This window comes from Panulirus ornatus, chromosome 15 (assembly GCF_036320965.1).
Source record: "Panulirus ornatus isolate Po-2019 chromosome 15, ASM3632096v1, whole genome shotgun sequence".
In the NCBI taxonomy this organism is placed as follows: domain Eukaryota; kingdom Metazoa; phylum Arthropoda; class Malacostraca; order Decapoda; family Palinuridae; genus Panulirus; species Panulirus ornatus.
The window spans coordinates 38,123,344-38,142,287 of record NC_092238.1 but is presented as its reverse complement, the minus strand read 5'-3'; the positions used below and the strand labels follow the sequence as shown (position 1 = coordinate 38,142,287).

Sequence of the window (18,944 nt, the reverse complement as noted above, 5' to 3'; positions counted from 1 at the left end):
CAATACATTGAAGAGGACGATAAAAAATTATTGAGTGTTACCTACTAAATGGAAAGAATGGACACGTTCAAAAGGAAAACGATTGCTCTATAACTGAAGTATTTACTGGATCTCTATGGTAGAATGGTACTCTGTAAATAAGATGTTTGTACCCTGAAACAAGTAATTATCAGTAAAAAGTTAGACTGTCAGTGAAAAGATTATATGCAACAAGTGAGATGAAAACTAAGCAGTCTCGCTTTGATTTTAGCTGAAATGTATTAATTTGGAACATAAGTTTGGATATGAAACTATAACATTAACTATATATATATATATATATATATATATATATATATATATATATATATATATATATATATATATATATATGTATATATATATATATATATATATATATATATATATATATATATATATATATATATATATATATATATATATATTGTCTCGTGCATTATGAATCTTATCTAATGTATGCAAAATGAGGACAGATTACTTCCCATACAAGGCATCTGGGGTTTATAGGTACTTGTAATTTCCCAATTAAGGAGGTTGATGAAAGAAAAAATGGAGCTTCAGCCAAAACAGAAGTGATTCACAGCGACATATGGAGTCAAAGAAAATCAATCACTAACGAGGGAAGGGATTTTTCCAACTGAGCAATGAATACTCAGTGCTATCTTCTATAAATCATAGAAAATTGAATATCAAATACAGTGATAAATTTCACACAGAACATAACAAATGAGCACAGCTAATAATGGTGTAGGAACTTTATGTAATGGTAAAATAACATAAAAAATCTAATTTTGCAAAGCATGCATAATTTTCCCACTGTACAATAATCAAGTCTGCCAAAACTCAGTTCTACATCCATTTAGAATTACTGATGTGCCTGATTCTTTTCTTCAAGGTTCGCTAAATAGTTCTATGCCACTTACATTAACCCCGTTTTGACCATACCATTCCAAATCTTATTGGTTTGGGACATACAGTATAGCACATACAAGCCGATTTGTCACTACAATACTCTTATTCGTCGTACTCTTTTTCCTTTGTTTCTGCATGACCTCGTTAGGTGTATTCTGAGATTGATCTATGGAACCTGACAGAATCTGTCCACAGTATATTCACGTTATGCTGTGCTAAGGTTTTGAACGAAGCTAATACAATCCATGCTTTTTTTTTTACCTGTGTGCAAAATTAACATCGTTTGGTCAGCAGGGCAGTTGAAATCATAGCTAATGCCAATGAGAAATGTATATTTCATTATGATGTTTAAAAAGAAATACGCAGTTCTTCAAAACTAGACAGGCCAAGTTGACATTATGACAACAGGAAATTAAGCATGACAATGAACAGGATGCGAAAAAAATACATCTCACTACAGAATTAAAAGTTAAGGATACAGGAAACAAGTTATGAGAAGAAACTAAATACATGCAATCTTAACGTACAGAATACTGTGTGATACAGGATAAAGTTTGATAGTTATTACATCTCCAGCTTAAAACCCTGTCAATGCACAATTTTCTAACCAAATGAAAAAAAAATTGATTTGTTTCAAGTCGCCCGAGATTATATTACAAGAAGAATTTGATACAGATAATAACAGTATAGAAGATTAAAAATAAAGAAATATCTTTTGCATTATTATTTTCTGATTGTGTTCCAAGACACTTTACGAAAGTATATTCATAATGAATCATGTTAAAAATGTGCTGGAAATATTTATTATGGCATTACTTAGATGTCACTTTAACCAATCAGACATCAGGAAACCCCAGCCTGGAGGCTCAGCTGGACCAATCAGGAGCAACAAGCCCGTCAGCTGACAGATGCTCCGTTTTCCCGCCAAATACAGACGCGTAAACATCCAGGTTGTGGTGTGTCTCCATTGAGAATTAACTGCATATTTTAGCTGACACTTAACTTCCCTGACTTCTCAGATATTATCAGAGTCAAGGTAAGATATACGTTATGTATATGGTGGGTAGATATAACAGATACTTTTCTCAAGGTTGCCTTAAATCCCACGTGATGTAGGTGGACGATGGTCGTGTGGGAATCTGGTTTTCTTGATTTGGGTTTTAAAGTTTGAGAGGAAGAGGTTATGCATGGCAGATTTTTAAGTACATCATCTTGTACTCGAAAGGTTGATAAATTACCAGTCTCGTGGAGTGCATAAAATTAACTTCAACCAAATATTTTTATGGCACAATTGCAAATTCATGAAATTTGAATACACAGTTTTAACCTTCGTATTTAAAATTCTAATACACAATTTTAACCATCGTATTTTGGCCATGGTATATAAGAAATGTTAAATGAAAATGAAGCTTCTCAGTTCAATATAAACTGATCTTAAGGAAATCCATAGGGATTGCAGAATGATTTGTGAAATGCATCTGTACAGCTTTAAGAAACCCATTGGACTAATAAAAAGTTTATATTATCAATTTATTGCTTTTCTGTATGTATTATGACTGTAATTCGTGATCTCCACCCCAGTGCTTCACTACACAACCCAGCCTAACCCTATCATCTAAATTACCTAAATCATGAATTTCAGTCAATTAGGTGTTAAGGATCCCATTAGATTTTGGCTGATTTCATTAACTAGGGTACGAATGTAAACATAGTCAAACAAGGACATATGTTTTACACCTATTATCACTGAATGAAAGTGATCGTGGCTTTACCAGTTACAGTGGTTACATCTGCTGGAGTTATAGGTTATGCCTGCTATACAGTTACACAAGTTACACCTACTGCAGACTTACAGCTTCACCCACTGTATAGTTAGTCAGGCTCCACCTACTGTAAAGTTTCACAGACTACACTTACTGAACTATTAAGGCTACAACTCTTTAGTTACGAAGACCATACCGTTTGTGTTTACACGGGTTACACCCTACAGTAGTTATACAGGGTACACCTGCAGTTACAAAGGCTACACCATCTGCAGGTATACAAGCTACACCTACTGCAATTATGCAGACATGATTTGCATTGTATTTCATCTTGTGAAGATGAGATACTGGGGAAATATGGGATGTGTAAAGAAAAAAGTTAAACACGTTGAAACCAATACAACCTATGAAAACCACCTACCTGCTGATATTCACTGTAGTTTTCAATAATATAGCCAAAATATAACTTTCACATCTTATATACCACAAACTTGCTTTATGTGGGGGTCTCCTCCAGCAAAAACCTTGCACAATGAGAAATGGTATATAGCAAACCAATAAACATACAAAGAAAAATGTAAGTTTTAGTGCAACTTTTTACTGCATTAAAAGTTGGTCTGGTAGGAAAAGGTTCCTTGCAGAATAGCATAATCACATATAACAATCCTGCATAAAGCAAGGACTGGGAAAAACTTTTCTCAAGAAGTGGTAGCATTGCCTGAGATGGGTTTGTGTGGATGTAGACAGGCACAGCAGCCAAACCTTTTAGCAACAGGATGTGAAAGATGCCAAAACAATCACATATTTTTCAAATGATAAAAGAATAAAGTAAATTTTGGCTTTCAGGAGAAGATAGCTGAAGTTTACATAGGTTCTATTGATCTAATCAAATGTTTTATATACTTTTCCCTACATTTCCTTATCTTTATGGCCCTTCCTACTATCAGTGGCTTTTTACTGTAGGTTTGATTTATGCTATGTATTTCATGAGCCCGTCAGAGTCACCTCTAATGTATGTTAGTCCAATGATATACTTTCATTCCCCTTCCATGTGGTTTTTCCATATGGTATCTCTAAACTATATATTTACAACAGAAAAATCATGTAAAGGGAAAAAGAAAAGACAGGTATAAGTATTTTCAAATTTTAGAGGAAGTGAAAAACGTGTCCTATAAAAAGTGTCAGGTCATAATAATTGGGAAAGACATGAGACGATACAGAGTTCCAAAGCTTTGAAGTATAGGAAAAGAAACAGATTTCAAAACAACCCACCCTTGAGTTTGCCAGCATCCACACAATAATCATGTGATGCAGCAGCTTGCCAGATGGTGGGGACAGCTAGCTCTCAGGAGCAAAACCCAAAGCAATACCTATAGAGGAGGGAAAGTGAGCCAACATTGTAGCTTAAGGTAAGTGGATCAGGTTTTAAAGTTGGCCTGGGAGAGTTGATAAGTCAATTACTTTCAACTCTGTCAAGGAAGGTTGCAGTGTTAGAACTACCTTAGATGTTAGAGCAGCACTCTACAAGGACAGTTCAGTCCTTTGTATAAGCAGAGCAACCTTATTGGAAGAAAAGAAATTTTAACACTTATTTTTTTTATTTACAAAACTGTGCCTAAATATTTAAGGTGTTAATACTCCACAAACAGTGTCTTAAGTTCCAGAATTAGAATTTGGGGAGAATTGGTTTGGACAGAATTCTGTTTAGCCAGTTCTTTGATGTTAATCACCACTGATGTGTTTGCTTCAGTGTAGATTACATGGGGTACCACAGATGTGTTTGTTTCAGTGTAGATTACATGGGGTTCCTGTCATTGACAATTCTGGAAAAGTTATGGAAGGGCTGTAGAAAATTGTGAAAACTAACCATTAATGTAAAAATCTTGGAAAACTGGAAAACCAGATTCATCTAAGTTTTCCATAGACATTCAAAAGATTTTGAGTTCTGTACCATGCATTGAGGGTAGTGGTATCATAACTAAGACAGTTTTTCATTTTCTTCATTGAACTTAAATTTTAGACTTTACAGATACTCTCTGTAGAGTAAGCATGGTCATTTTGCATTCATATTCCTCTTGAAAATGTACAATACAACACTGCGGTTACTTTTCAAATGGTGTATGATCCTATTGTATCTTCAGAACTCAATCATTTTATGAAGTTTCCCTTCAGGCAGTGTAGAAGGAAGCAGATGAGCTAGCAAAGAAGTCGGAGCAAGATTATGATTTTTATCATTAGGCTAAGTTTTGAGAAAACATATTCAGTAGAGAAAAAGTGTTCTAGAAGTCAGAACAAGCACAGACCTGCATTTGAAAATGGAAGAAAGTTGCCAGATTAAGGAAAGAAATAAAAGATCTCAAGCACAGATGATCTTTCTTTTGTTAATTGTAATTCTGTAAACCATTCAACTGATACTCCCGTGTTGAGCAGTGATTGTACGTGGTTTAAACACAGATTTGTGGAGAAAGAAATATCTTAGAAAATGTATGTTGATTTTGCTCCATTCATATTCAAATATCATTGCTATCATGATTCTTTAATAAGGCTGGGTAGTCACATCTGGATAAGACTTTTTTTTTATGATTTTGTTAACTCTACTCTAAATTTGAAAAGGGTGGTTCAGGTGGCAGCTGTATATAGACAAGGAGGCCATCTCAGTTGTCTGTAGAACAATTGTAGAAATTTAATTGAGCATATTTATCTTCATTGGCACTATTTGCTGCACAATTTTAATCACTGACCAAGTTACTGTGTAAGCCGTTAAACAGGTTAGTCATGGTAAAATCAGTGTGGGAACCTTGATTACATTTCTGGAGTCTGATACAAATAACAGTATAGTGAAAGATGGTTATAGATGAAACTACACTCAACCAATTTCTTATATCTAAAAGCCAAAATTCAAGTTCTGTAGTTTTATATTAGCTATGGAGGATTCAGGTATTAAAGAATTTTCTCCAATCATCTCATCAACAAAAATAGTGTATTTGAGTGGTTTGAATGCATACTTCTGTATGTGTCAGTGGTTGTGGATTTGTTTATGTATGTATTTTTATTTCTATTTATTATACTTTGTTGCTGTCTCCTGCGTTTGCGAGGTAGTGCAAGGAAACGAAAGAATGGCCTAACCCACCCACATACATATGTATATACATACACGCCCACACACGCACATATACGTAACTATACATTTCATCATTTACATACATATACATACATATATACACTTGTACATATTCATACTTGCTGCCTTCATCCATTCCCGTCGCCACCCCACCACACATGAAATGGCACCCCCTCCCCCGCACGCACGTGAGGTAGCGCTAGGAAAAGTCAACAAAGGCCACATTCAGTCTAACTGTCATGTGTAATGCACCAAAACCGCAGCTCCCTTTCCACATCTAGGCCGAACAAAACTTTTATGTATGTGTGTATATTTTTTCTGTGTCCTATTATGTTCATGTCTTAATTTTCCTCAAATTTTCTGATGTAATCAATGTGTTCCAGATGCACACTGAACAAGACTCTATCTGCTTCCCCATACGTAAGACACGTTCCTCAAGAACTAATTCCAAGAAACCAATTACGTCTCCTGCCAGTTCAACATTGAGTGCTGACTGTTGTGCCAAAAGTAAGATCCTTGATTGCTCACAAAAATGCACCTGCAAAGTAGAAACTCCATTCAAAGCTGACAACAAATGTTGCAGTACACAAAGATCTTCCCAAAAAGCAGAAATGCTGTCCAGAACCACACAGGTTGACATGCTACCCAAACTGATCATTTTATCTGATAGTCCACGGAGATCTTCAAGAAATAAAGACATTCATTCCAAACCTCACCCATGCAGTAGTCCACATAAATCCACAGAGAGGACCAGTACAGCATCTAAACTTGTCAGCGTATTTAGTTTAGAGAAGTCATCCCATGGAAGAGAAATACTGCCTGATTTTAGTAGTGTTCGAAGCACTCCTCGAAGAATTTTGCTTAGGTCATCATCCTCTGCACGAAATGAAAAGGGTGAGGCTGATAAGGGACAGGTGACACCCAGGAAGCAGCGAACAAATTCTCAAGGTAAGGCTGAAAGGGACTTTAAGTAAAAAGACGTGGAGTGGTAGGTACTGATTTTTTTTTTCACATGCAGACTTAGGGAATGTTTTCCCTGGTCAGCAACAAACTAGTATAGATATACATACATTTTTATCTTAAGGGTGAGATGAGAATAAAGGAACTTTATGTTAATATGTGAGAAATAGAAAGAATTGGGTAGGGTCAATAATGTATGGCATTTACTAGAGGGAATGATATTTAAGACCATAGGCTCAAAACTTAACTGAATAATGTTTATAAATTTATAGAAAAGCTCCTTTTATCTGAATTATGTGTGTATATACTTTAACAACCCATATTCTCTTCACTTTTTGTTTATTAATGACTGTCAGAACATAATCAGCATGACTATTTTCTGTAGATTAAGTAATTTCAGTAGAAATACTATGAATTTTCCTTTTGTCTTTGGTAGATGAGCACCTCTAGGCAATGTTAATACAAATTCTGTGTAATTTAAACTCATGCATCATATAGATTTTTACATGTAGTTCATCTTTGTGCTTGTTACTAGCTTGGTTATCCTGATTCTTTTTTCCATTTTGGACAGAAGTAGAAAGCTAGTGCTTTGCTTGTTTGTGAATTCAACTACCTTTCAGACCTATTTAGTAATGAGCATTCATTTTTTTCTGTGAATGTTTAATTTTTGAGGTTATTTAGTGACTGATATAAAGAACAGCTTATGTGATACTGTTAGATAGGAGAATTTTTCCAATGCTTAAGTTTTGAAGTACTTCCTTAATGCATTCCATAAACATAATTTTGATACTGATATGCGAAATGAAAAATTGCAGAAATGGAAGATGGTCTCAGCCCAGCAAAGAGGCCATTTGTTGTTTTGAGCAAGTTATCCATGGAAAGCCCAAAGCTTACATCTAAAGCATGCCGCAGATTGATGTCGGACCCCGCAAAACTGGAAGATTATCCATCTCAGTCATCACCCGAGAAGTCTATGGAGAATTTACCATTAAGCCTACAGAAATTATCCTCTCCAACAAAGACTTCTAGCAGCTTAGAGCCAAGGATAACAAGACAACAAACTCCCCAGAAATCCCCTTTGTCACCATCCACTTCAGCTAGTAACATTACTTCTTCAGACTGTGTAAATAAAGTAATTTTTCAAAGCCCTTCAAAATGCCCCGTTAGGTGTTTTGAATTGAATAGCCCTGTAAAAAAATCACCATCTAAATTCCCTGATTTGAATACTGCAATAAAATCTCCACTGAAACGTTTGGATATGGGCAGTCCAAGGAGATCACCACGCAAATATAACCAAGAGAATAGGTTCAGCCCACGTAGGAGCCCCAGAAAATTACAACAGTCCCCTTTGCAGTTCAGCAGCCCATCCTCACTGGTGTCAAGACTTTCACTTACCAGTCCTGCTAGTAATAAGAAGAACATTGCTGTTGGTCTTTTTAAACCAGATGGTAAGTTGTTTTGAAGCCTGTAGTAAATGTTTTTGTAATTCATCTATTATTAGCACACCTAATATACTTACAACTAAGTGGCTAACAGGACTTCCTCTTAGTCTTTAGTTACTCCCCACACACATGGCTGTTTAGAATATTTGCGTTATTCAGAGTATACTTGATGCATAAATGGCGGATTAGGTTTGAAAATCCATTTCTTTGTGCAAGGAAAATTAAATTTTTTTCCTTTACCAATTGGTATGCAAAAATAGATTAAGATAAAACTTGATATAACTACCTTTACGAAAAAAGAAGTTGATCTGGTCGAGATAAGGTAGCAATAAAGATATTTTTTCTCCTGAACTTACTTTCCATCTCTATGTGTGAGTAAATCTGCAAGTGAACAGGAATAAATTTTGAAATATTACACTACATGTACAGTTTTTGAATGGAATGAGGAAAGTTGTGATTGGCAAGTCTGGGGTTATCCTTCCTCACATCATGATGGGAAGGAAGGACATGGCATTCATGTCTACTTTCCTTTCATGTGTAGGCACAGTGGTGTTGGTGAAAAATTTGTATATAAAGTTTAGAAATTTTACTTTCACTTAGTAATGCACTATGTAGCACTGTACTCATTGAATGATATTCTATTATCGGAATGTGCTTAAACTGGATGCATTTGTTGATGAATGTCCTCTCACATAACTAGAAAAACACTTGAGCACGAGGGTGATTGTACTGCAGATGGAGACATTTGATACTGGCTTCCCTCCTCTTTCCTACTCCTAGAATCTCTCTTTGAGTCACTCACTTCTTCACACTAAACCTTTTCTTCTTCACAGTTGATATATATGGTGATAAGTGTTCTTGTTCACTATTTAGGTCATGTGAATAATGTAAGAAGTCGATGGATGTCACCAACAGTGATAACTAGAATTATAGAATTATTTTCCATACCTGCCTCATGACAGGAGAGTCCTCTGTCAGCTAGTAATTGCATGATAAACCAGCTGGAGGAAAAATTAAAACCATGTTGGCCTCCATTCTGTATACGTAATACAGTTTTAACTTTCACTCTCATATAAAATACTGTAAGATAATAGCAGCTGTTTAAGAGTTAATGAGGAAAGGGAAAGGTAGACATTTGAATTCTGAAGTTTAGCAGTTGCCTTCAGAAGGAAGAAACTTTGAAGATGATTCCCAGTAGTGAAAAATGCATGTTAAGTACTTGATAAGCATAAGTATAGAGATGTTGTATAGGGCATATCTAAATGCCTGAAGATTTCCTTTGCCTTCATAACAAAGGCACACATTTCACTACCTCCTTAAAATTAGGATTCATGAAATGATAATGTGTTCAATCTGTTTTATGATATGATCTTTGGAACAGATTTGAAGTTAGCTCTTGATTTTGTTGTGAGCAGAGTGAACTGATAGTTTCCATTTTTTTCTCCAGTGACAGCTTATTGTGCTCTCCGTCAGAGCTTAAACACGGGAACTCCTACAGTGTTGGTGTGTCGAGAGAAGCAAATCAGTGAAATGCAAGATTTTTTGACGCACCACCTAAGTTGTGCCAAGCCAGGGTCACTTTACATTTCAGGGGCACCAGGTACTGGGAAAACTGCCTCTCTGTACACCATACTAGACAGTTTAAAAGTAAGTGTTGCAGTTTGATTTTTGAAACTGCTAATTTTATATTAACTAGTAGGAACCTTGCTACCAAAAGTTACAATGAAATTTAAACAGCACTACCCTCTACACAAAGTGGTGCATGATCTAATCCCTTGATGCAATGGTCCACCTCCAACTTCTTAACTACACAAGAATTTCATACTTAATTAGCCACAATTCTATCTCCAGTACCCATATTTCCCATTTTTTAAATGACATATTTCCACCTAATGGTATATGATTAACTACCACCATCAAGTTACTCTTGCATAGATCTATCAATCTTCTACAGTGACTGTTTACAGTCACTCCCTATATTCCCTTGTAACTTAAAGAGCCAGCAGCTGTCAAAAATATGTGGTTCACCAACATGTGCATTAAAGTCTTCTAGTACAGTGACTCATTTTCTTTCCCCAACATTTACACTGAGGGAACCAAAATGAGAGACATCACCATAAATTGAATCTTTGGGGGAATGTACACTCTACCAAATCTCTGGAAAACAAGACAATTCTCACCAGATCTGGCCTTCATTTACAAATCTCATTGAAAAACTTTTTACTAACATCATAATACCTTTAGTACATCTGACAGTGAGATCATAGGTTCGCCCAAAACAAATGTCTGCATCACCACAGGAATGCTTTGGGATGATATATTTCTCATTGTGAATTTCTGTACTGTGCAGCATTTCTAATTTTAACTGGAATAATTTTTGATATGTTTACAGGTAAACAAGATAAAAAAAGTTTTCCTGAATTGTATGACCCTCAATACATCTAGTGCCATATACAAAGCTATAGCCTTGGAGATGGGCCTAAAGATGCGTGGGACAGAAAGGGAGAATTTGCACAGCATTGAGAAAGCTATAACCACATCAAAATATCCAGTGTAAGTCAAAAATAAATTTTTCCTTATTGCTAGAGTATCATATCAAACTGTACACAAAATTTTGTCCTTAATTTGCCTCATTGGTAAATTCTTGAGCATATCCATTTCCCTGTTATTCTCACACATTTAATGATTTTCATATGCATGCAGCTAGTGTTGCACTTTATTTTGTTGTATTGTCATTTCAGTAATAAGTGTCTACACTGTATTTTTAAGAACTAGTTATAGATCATGATTAGTTTTCAGGCTATTTAAAAAAAGGTTCTAAAAATGGCCCCTCTTACAGCTAATCTGCAGAAAATCTGCAGGAAAGGTAAGCATGTTAAATATGTGCAGGCTTTCACTGGTGGTTCATTGTACACAAAAGGTAAATGAAGCTCTATGAGTATGGAAGGTCCTTTTCACTACAACCTCTCATTTCTTTTCATTTTGGTGACAGATTGAAGTGAAAATTTTGATTTTTCTCTTGTGAAAGGGAATGTAGTCATTGAATATATACAGGAAACAGGGACATCAGCTACTGTTATTTCTATAAAAAAAAAAAAAAAAAGTGGATTTTGGTGACAAACTGAAGTGAAAATTTTGATTTTTCTCTTGTGAAAGGGAATGTAGTCATTGAATATATACAGGAAACAGGGACATCAGCTACTGTTATTTCTATAAAAAAAAAAAAAAAGTGGATTCTAGGTCGCATATGCATACCTGTGATATGCATTTTTCAGTTAAGTCATGGAAGATTCAGATTCAAAATTTTTAGTTTCATTATTCAGGATGTGCTGTCAGTGGACTGAACCAGGGCATGTGACAGCCAGGGAAGACCATGGAAAGGTCTGTGGGACCTGGTTGTGAAGAAGGGGGTTGTGGTTTAGGTGCATTATACACGACAGTTGAAGAATAGATGAGAGTGAATGAGGCATTTTGTTTGTGTGTCCCCTGGTATTGCTTTGCTAATGTGGGAAGTGACAAACATTAATGAACAAAAGAAAAAATAATGATGGATGTTCCTGTTCCTTTTTTGTTTGGATATCAGTAAGTAGAGTATGATTAAGAAAGTGCTTAAATGATTTTGATATTTAAGGAGGAGGAGCAAAGACAAGTTGACAAAGAGGATATATATATGTTAGAAGTGGAGGGAGGGGGAGACTAATGAGATAAAAGGATGTAGTGAAAGAGGATTTGAGCTATTAGGGTCTGAATGTTCAGGAGGGTGAGAGGCACACATAATAAAATGAGTTGGAGCATTGTGATATATAAGGGATGATTTGCTTTCATTGGATTGAACCAGGGTATATGAAGTGGTTAAGAAACCATGGTATGGTTTGTTGGGCTTAACTTTTAATGTTGGGCAATGATTTTGGTGCATCGCACATAACAGCCAGTGGATGTGAGGAAATGAGGCTGTTTTGTCTGTTGCTGGCACCACCTCACTGAAGCAGGGAACACAGTACAAGTTTGAAGAAAACTCAGTACACATTCTTACATTACTTTGAAAGGACTGTGTCCATACCATCTTTTGATATCTGTAAATGGTAATCCCTACAGCTTCATGCCCTCTTACAATTTTGTATCAAAATTAAGCTTATGCTAAAAATATTTGTATCATTAGGGCTGGACTCTCGTCTTGTTTTGTTATTGTTGTACTAATTTTTCACATGATTAATCACTTGATTTCTCTGGTATGCATTAATTTATTTACTGTAAAGAGTTGCAGATTTTTAATTTGTTCTTTTATTTTTAGGTACGTTTAGTAATTTTGCTTTACTTTTTGCAGATTAATCATGCTTGATGAGGTGGATCAGTTGGACAGTAAGAATCAAGAAGTCCTTTATACAATATTTGAATGGCCAGCTTTAGCTGGTTCCACACTGGTGCTGGTGGGCATTGCTAATTCTCTTGACTTGACAGATCGCATTCTGCCTAGACTTCAGGCACGGCCCACCTTTAAACCCAAGTTGCTCCACTTCCCACCATACACCAAGGCTGAAATTGTTAAAATTATTAATCATAGGATACAAGAGGTACATTTTTGCCATTTGAAGATTTGTTTCCATAAACACTTTTTATGATAATATAATGGGGCATTGGTTGATGAATTTTCATTTACTGCTACAAAATTGCTCTCCATCTTTCACTTATTACAGTACTTCACACAGTTTTTTATCCTAAATCACAAATATCCTTCATTACTTGGTATGGAGAAAGATTTTTTTTTCAATCAAAATGCTGACGAAGCTTTTTGTGGGGATAGTTAGAGTAGAATACATAGGTTGACTTGTGTGAGTCTCATAATATACCCACCCTGCGAGCCAGATCTGACCCACTCAGCATGCATGAGGCTTTCATGTAAGTATTGGGGACCCCATGTTAGAGGATTGGGTGGTGGATGTGATGCTTATGGGATGAGGTAGCATGCAGATGGTAAAGGTCTTGGCAAGTAGTATAGTGAAAAGAGAGGAAGTAATGAAAGCCTTGGGTGAAATGAAGTGTGGCAAAGTTGTAGGAGTTGATCAGATTGCAGTAAAGTTTATCAAAAAAAGGCAGTAACTTTGTTGTTGATTGATTAGTCAGGTTGTTTAGTATTTGCATGGCCCAAAAGGATGTGACAGATCCAATTTGTTTCATAATTGGATCAGTGTGGTACTCAAGGGATGATATTTCATTTCAATATCTACCTTCTTGTGTTCTTTTGCATTTTGGACCCGAAGCTTACATCAGCTAATGAGGGCCCGTGGAAATGGGTTCCTGAGTAACACCAGAGCCCTTTCAGAAAGGGTCCATGGGGCAGTCAAGAATAAGTAAATACATCCGATTCATTTTATCTCCTACACACTTCTTGCCATTCCAGTTGTACATAACCCAACACCCCAAAGCCTTTTTTACTCTATCCTGAGATTTCTTTTTTCTTCCCTTACCTTACTCGCAACACCTTTGCAATGTAAATCTTCTTGTCAGTTTTCTTTGCTCATCCTCTCTATGTGACAACCATTACAATCCACCTTAGTCAGCCCTTTCAATCTTAAGTTGTCATTTATTGCATGATCAACCTAACGTACACCACATACTGTCCACAGGTATTTCATTCTCAACACATCCACCCTCACACACTCCCAAACTGTTTTCACCAACTTCTGGTCCTTTTCTCTGTAGTGGAACTGTTTTATCAGCGTAGAAGTACTTATGAATATATAACCTGAATCTTGCTTTTACAGGCTGGTTTAGGTGACTTGCAAGTAATTCGACCAACAGCTATCCAGTTTTTGGCTGGTAAGGTAGCTTCAGTAGCTGGTGATGCTCGAAAAGCCCTGGATGTGTGTCGACGAGCAGTTGAACTCTGTGAAATTCAAGCACGTAGACAGTCTGTATTGAAACCCTCAAATGGTATGTCACTTTTTTATTTATCAGATTTTTTTTTCACTTGATTGCCATTTCTTGAGGCAGTGCCAGGTAAAGATTAAGAAAAGGCCTCATTAACTTGCATTCATTCTCTTGCTCTTAAATGTAATGCACCAAAACCCAAAACCACAGCCCCCTACCCAGAGCTAGGACCTGCAGAACTCCGTGGTTTCCCATGGCTACTTCATGTGCCCTGGTTCAGTCTATTAACAATACATATTCCTGTGTGTAACACTTGTCCAATTTAAGTATTGTTTTCAGTCAGAAAATATGCAGAGTGAATTTTGTGTGGCATTAATGGATCTAGTAAAAGTGTATGATGGTTGACAGAGAAGCCTTGTGGACGGTGCTACGAATATGTGTTGTGAATGAAAAGTTTACTGAATGCAGTGGAGACTTTTACCTGGACAGTAAGGCATTTTTGTAAGTGGGAAGGGAGAAGGGTAAGTGATTTTTGGTTAAGGTGGGTTTGTGAGGGAGGTGAATACAAGGTTCTTTAGTAAGGGGCAGGTCTTTGGTATACTGGGGGTTGAGGGGCATGGCAGGTGAATCAGTTGCTGTTTGAAGATGATGTCTTTTTTTGGCAAACTCAAGAAATTCCACAAGCCAGTAACAGAGTTAGGAGAGTGTGATGCAAAAAAGAAACTTGAGAATTAATGTAAAACAAGAAAGGTGATTATGTGTATTAGGGAAATGAGACAGGCTGGTGTGAAAGTAAGTCTAGATGGGGAAGACCTGGAGGAAGTTGAGTGCTATAGATACAGGGAAGTGGACTTGGCAGTTTGTGGAACTATGGAGGCTTAAGCGAGTCATAGGGAGTCAAAGGGCTAAGGTCGTGGATGCATTGAGGAGCATGTGCAAGGAGAGGTCTCTGTCTTGTAAGGCAAACCTGGATATGTTGGAAGGGATATTAATCTCAACAGTGTTGTATGTATGTAAGGCTTAAGTCCCAAATGCACAAGAAAGAAGAGGGTGGCTTTGTTGGAAATGAAATGCCTGGGGACAGAGTATGGTTTGAGGGAGGATGATCACATATGAAATTACTTTTAAGAGAGAGATGTGGTAGTAAGTAGAGTATGACTAAAATTTAAGAGTTGATCAGGGTGTGCTGAAGTAGTTTGGGTATTTTCGAAAAATGATTGAAGAGAGATTAAGGATAGTCTTGTCAGAAGTGGAGGTAGCAAGGAGGCTAGGGAGACCATGAAAATGGAACAATGGATGATAGGGACTGCAAGCTTTCAGGGCCTAATTGTTCAGGAGGGTGTGAGGTGTGCATAGGATAGAATGGATCGGAACATTGTGGTATACAGGGGGCAAAATGCATTCAGTGGACTGAGCCAAGACTAATGATGTGGTCAGGGAAAACCATACTATGTTCTGTGAAACTTGATTGTGGATAAGAAGCTCAGGTTTTATGGATAGTGCAGGGCAGGATATGGGTATGAGCAAATGAGGCTGTTTTGTTTGTTCTTGGCACTGCCTTAATTTTTTTCAAGCAGGAAAGAGCTAACAAGTATTGAAAAAAGAAATTAGTATTTGTATTTTGTTGCTTACATATCACAGGAAGCAACCCTGAGGGGGCTGAAAATTATCCACCATTGTATTTTTACTTTTGAAAAGTAGGGACAGAGGAAGGGGCCAAGAAAGTATATTTTCTCGAAGTTCCATTAATTTTTTCCTACTTCTACCCCACTGGCATTGAGTGATTGTAAGAGGTGCAATGAAAGCAGGAGGTTCATCCTCACTTTATTATAAAGAAGTATCCTTTCACAGGAAAGGGGTGGCATCTCCTCTGTCTCAGTCTGACTCCTGCCTGCAACTGCCCAGCAAGCATTCACATGCTGCCGGGTGCCCACTGCCCAACTGTCATACCACACACTAATCCTTAGTGATAGATGAGTTAAAAGAAAGGACGTGAACTTAAATGTGGCACAGAAATAGGTTACATATGGTTTAATGGATCTTTGGCATAAAGGAACACTTCCCCCAAATCAGTCCATTAAGATGAGGGTTTAATGTTTTCAGAAAACTTTTAGACTCTTCTGAAGAGAGATGTAAATAACTAAAAATAGTCTAAGATACATAATTCACAATTAATTCTTGTCTTTCCAAAGGGAGTCCTCGAAAATCTCCATTGAAGCAACAAGAAAATGCACGAATGAAAATGGTTGAAGTGCCGCAGATTTTGTCCATCTTTAACGAGATATATGGATCACGTGTAGTTTCTGCTGTAAAGGATGCTCCAGAGAGTTTTCCACTGCAGCAGAAGGTTTTGATATGCTGCCTCCTGCTCATCCTTAAGCATGCTAGATCTAAAGATGTTACACTAGGAAAGGTGAAACTTAATTTTTTCATAGTTTTTATCATTATCTTGAGATGAAATTGTTTAAAGTAGATTTTTTCATCATCTTTATTGACATTGCAACATATTTCATTATGTGGACATTCCTTTTTTCATTCATCTGTATATCACTTGGTTAAACTGAATGACCATCAGTCATCACTTTTTGGCTCATTGAAGAACTCACTTTAACAGAGTCTATCATTTCCTTGCTACAGGAGGGAATGCAACCTTGAAGCTGCTCGAGTTCCTTTATTTACTGTCATGTAAAACATACTTTTTTTCCTGGAAATTTTCTCCAAAAATTACTGTGCCAAGTGTCAGGCATTTTTTCTTTGATATTCCATTCTAAATTTGGAAGATATTCCATTCTAAATTTGGACTGTACCTTAATGTGATGGGAAATATGGTAAACTGGGTTCAGTGATATTTAGTTTTGCTTCTGATACTATTTTCTAACTATAGCAGATTATGTGGAACATTCTTGAAGTTTTTAGACTAACCGTCATTTTTTCCTAGTTTCATGAAGTACATGCACGAATCTGCAAGAAACGTCAGATGCCAGGCATGGACCAGAGTGAATTTTTGTCCATGTGTACATTGCTGGAGTCTCGGGGCATGTTGCAGGTCAAACGTGCAAAGGAAATACGTAGCTCAAAGGTGAGGCTTTGTTAGCGAACAGAAAACTGCATGGCAGCTTTTCATGTTCATAGTTAATAGTTTGTGAATATTTGATATTCTTTTTTGTTTTGTATTTGATACATTTTGATAGAGCAATGCCATGAGTTATCACTCCAGCAATCATAGATTGAACCTTAACCACAAGCTTAGATAATCCTTTAATCATGAGTTCTGTTTTTATCAGTAAATACTCTTCAGTGTCTGCAGTATCTTATTCATATACTGAAACTCCTGCATTTATTTCTCAGAATTCATGAGGCATTCAGCACAATAGTAACAAGTCCATCTTATGCAAAAAAAGAAAATCCCTTTTGTAAGAAGCCAGAATTGTGTGGCCTTCCTTTGTCATACAGCAATGCATTCATATGGCTGGCTTGTCACTGTCATGCTGGAATTTTAATGGGTTTAGCATAGTTGATTGACCATGCACTTGGGCTGGAAAATGAAGGATTGGGAAAGTGACAAGGGAATGGCAGTCTTATTGAAAGTTTATATAAGTTTTTTAATTAGAATATTTCACTCATACTTCATCACCAACATCCATATTTCTTTTAGATCATCCTGCGTCTTAATGCAGAGGAAGCAGAACAAACCCTTGGTGATCGCAACCTCCTGGCAAACATACTGGAAGACAGAGAGAGTTTAGGAAAGATGTGTAAATCATAGGACATAATTATAATTTTAATTACAGTTGAATTTAACAAGTACATTGACTAACTGTGTTTTTTTAATATGAAGAATTGGTTTTGGTTTTTAGAAGCATATGCATTTTTCATTTGTCCTGAAATCAGCACATATAATTCATTAACATATTGCATGTTGGAAATGTATTTCATCATAGTTTTTACATTACTTTTTCACTCCCAATCTGATCATATTAATTTATACAAAGCAATTACAGTAATCTGTTGGCAACGTACAATTTATTTTATGCTGATGAAACTCTTTTATGAGTGTACATCATTTGTTGATGTTGCAAAAAAGAGCACTGTATTTTTAGCTTTGCATCATCTCATTTACCTGCCAAAGATATGAAAGATATTTATATTGTGGTATGCAATGAATGCTTTTATATAATATTGTATTGTTAAAACTTCTATGTGTACCTAAGGTATGGTCAGTTATACCATACTTTTAAAATTTTGAAAGTAAAAGAATTTTTGGTTTTATTATGAGTTCATTTCTCATCCTGTTTTCCAACATACCCAAGTCTTTCTCAGTGTGGCACTGCTTCAAGTTTGGCATTTCAGTGTATCTTTGTAATGGAAATTAGATCTCAGGACTTTCAGCTATTCATAATTTATTTTATGGCACAATTGTTTGCCATTTCTTATTTTAGTGAAGAACACGAGCAGGCTAAATCACCTTATTTGCTCAAATCCTTCCTATAACTGTCATGTATATGCACCAAAACCATTGCCTCCTGTCCATAATCAAGTCCCACAGTTCATTCTGTAGTTCCCCCTGATCTGTGCATGTCCCCTGTATGCCAAAACAATACAATCCAGTTCATTCTACCCTATGAATACCTCTCACCCTCCTGAATGATCAGGCCCTGACAACTTACAGCCTCCTTCACTGCATCATTCCTTCAATCCCCCCCTCTTAGCTTTACCCTCTCCCTCAGAATCTCCACTTTTGACAAGATATATTCCTTGTCAGTCTCTCTTCATCCACTTTCTCCACTTACCCAAATCAGTAGATGGATACTGTGCTGGCCTAGGTGCTGTATTTAACTTGGTCCTGGACCATGCCTT

General features: G+C 36.5%; 1 protein-coding gene across 1 annotated transcript; it reads left to right on the top strand.

Moving 5' to 3' along the window:
• The first annotated feature begins 1,832 nt into the window (after positions 1 to 1,832).
• On the top strand, positions 1,833 to 18,356 carry Cdc6 (Cell division cycle 6). Its single transcript, XM_071670806.1, has 10 exons — positions 1,833 to 1,969; positions 6,201 to 6,765; positions 7,593 to 8,225; positions 9,667 to 9,866; positions 10,612 to 10,772; positions 12,544 to 12,790; positions 13,982 to 14,150; positions 16,280 to 16,500; positions 17,026 to 17,166; positions 17,743 to 18,356. The coding sequence occupies exons 2-10, from the start codon at positions 6,201 to 6,203 to the stop codon at positions 17,851 to 17,853; spliced, it is 2,448 nt and encodes an 815-aa protein (XP_071526907.1). The 5' UTR covers positions 1,833 to 1,969; the 3' UTR covers positions 17,854 to 18,356.
• Positions 18,357 to 18,944: the final 588 nt, after the last annotated feature.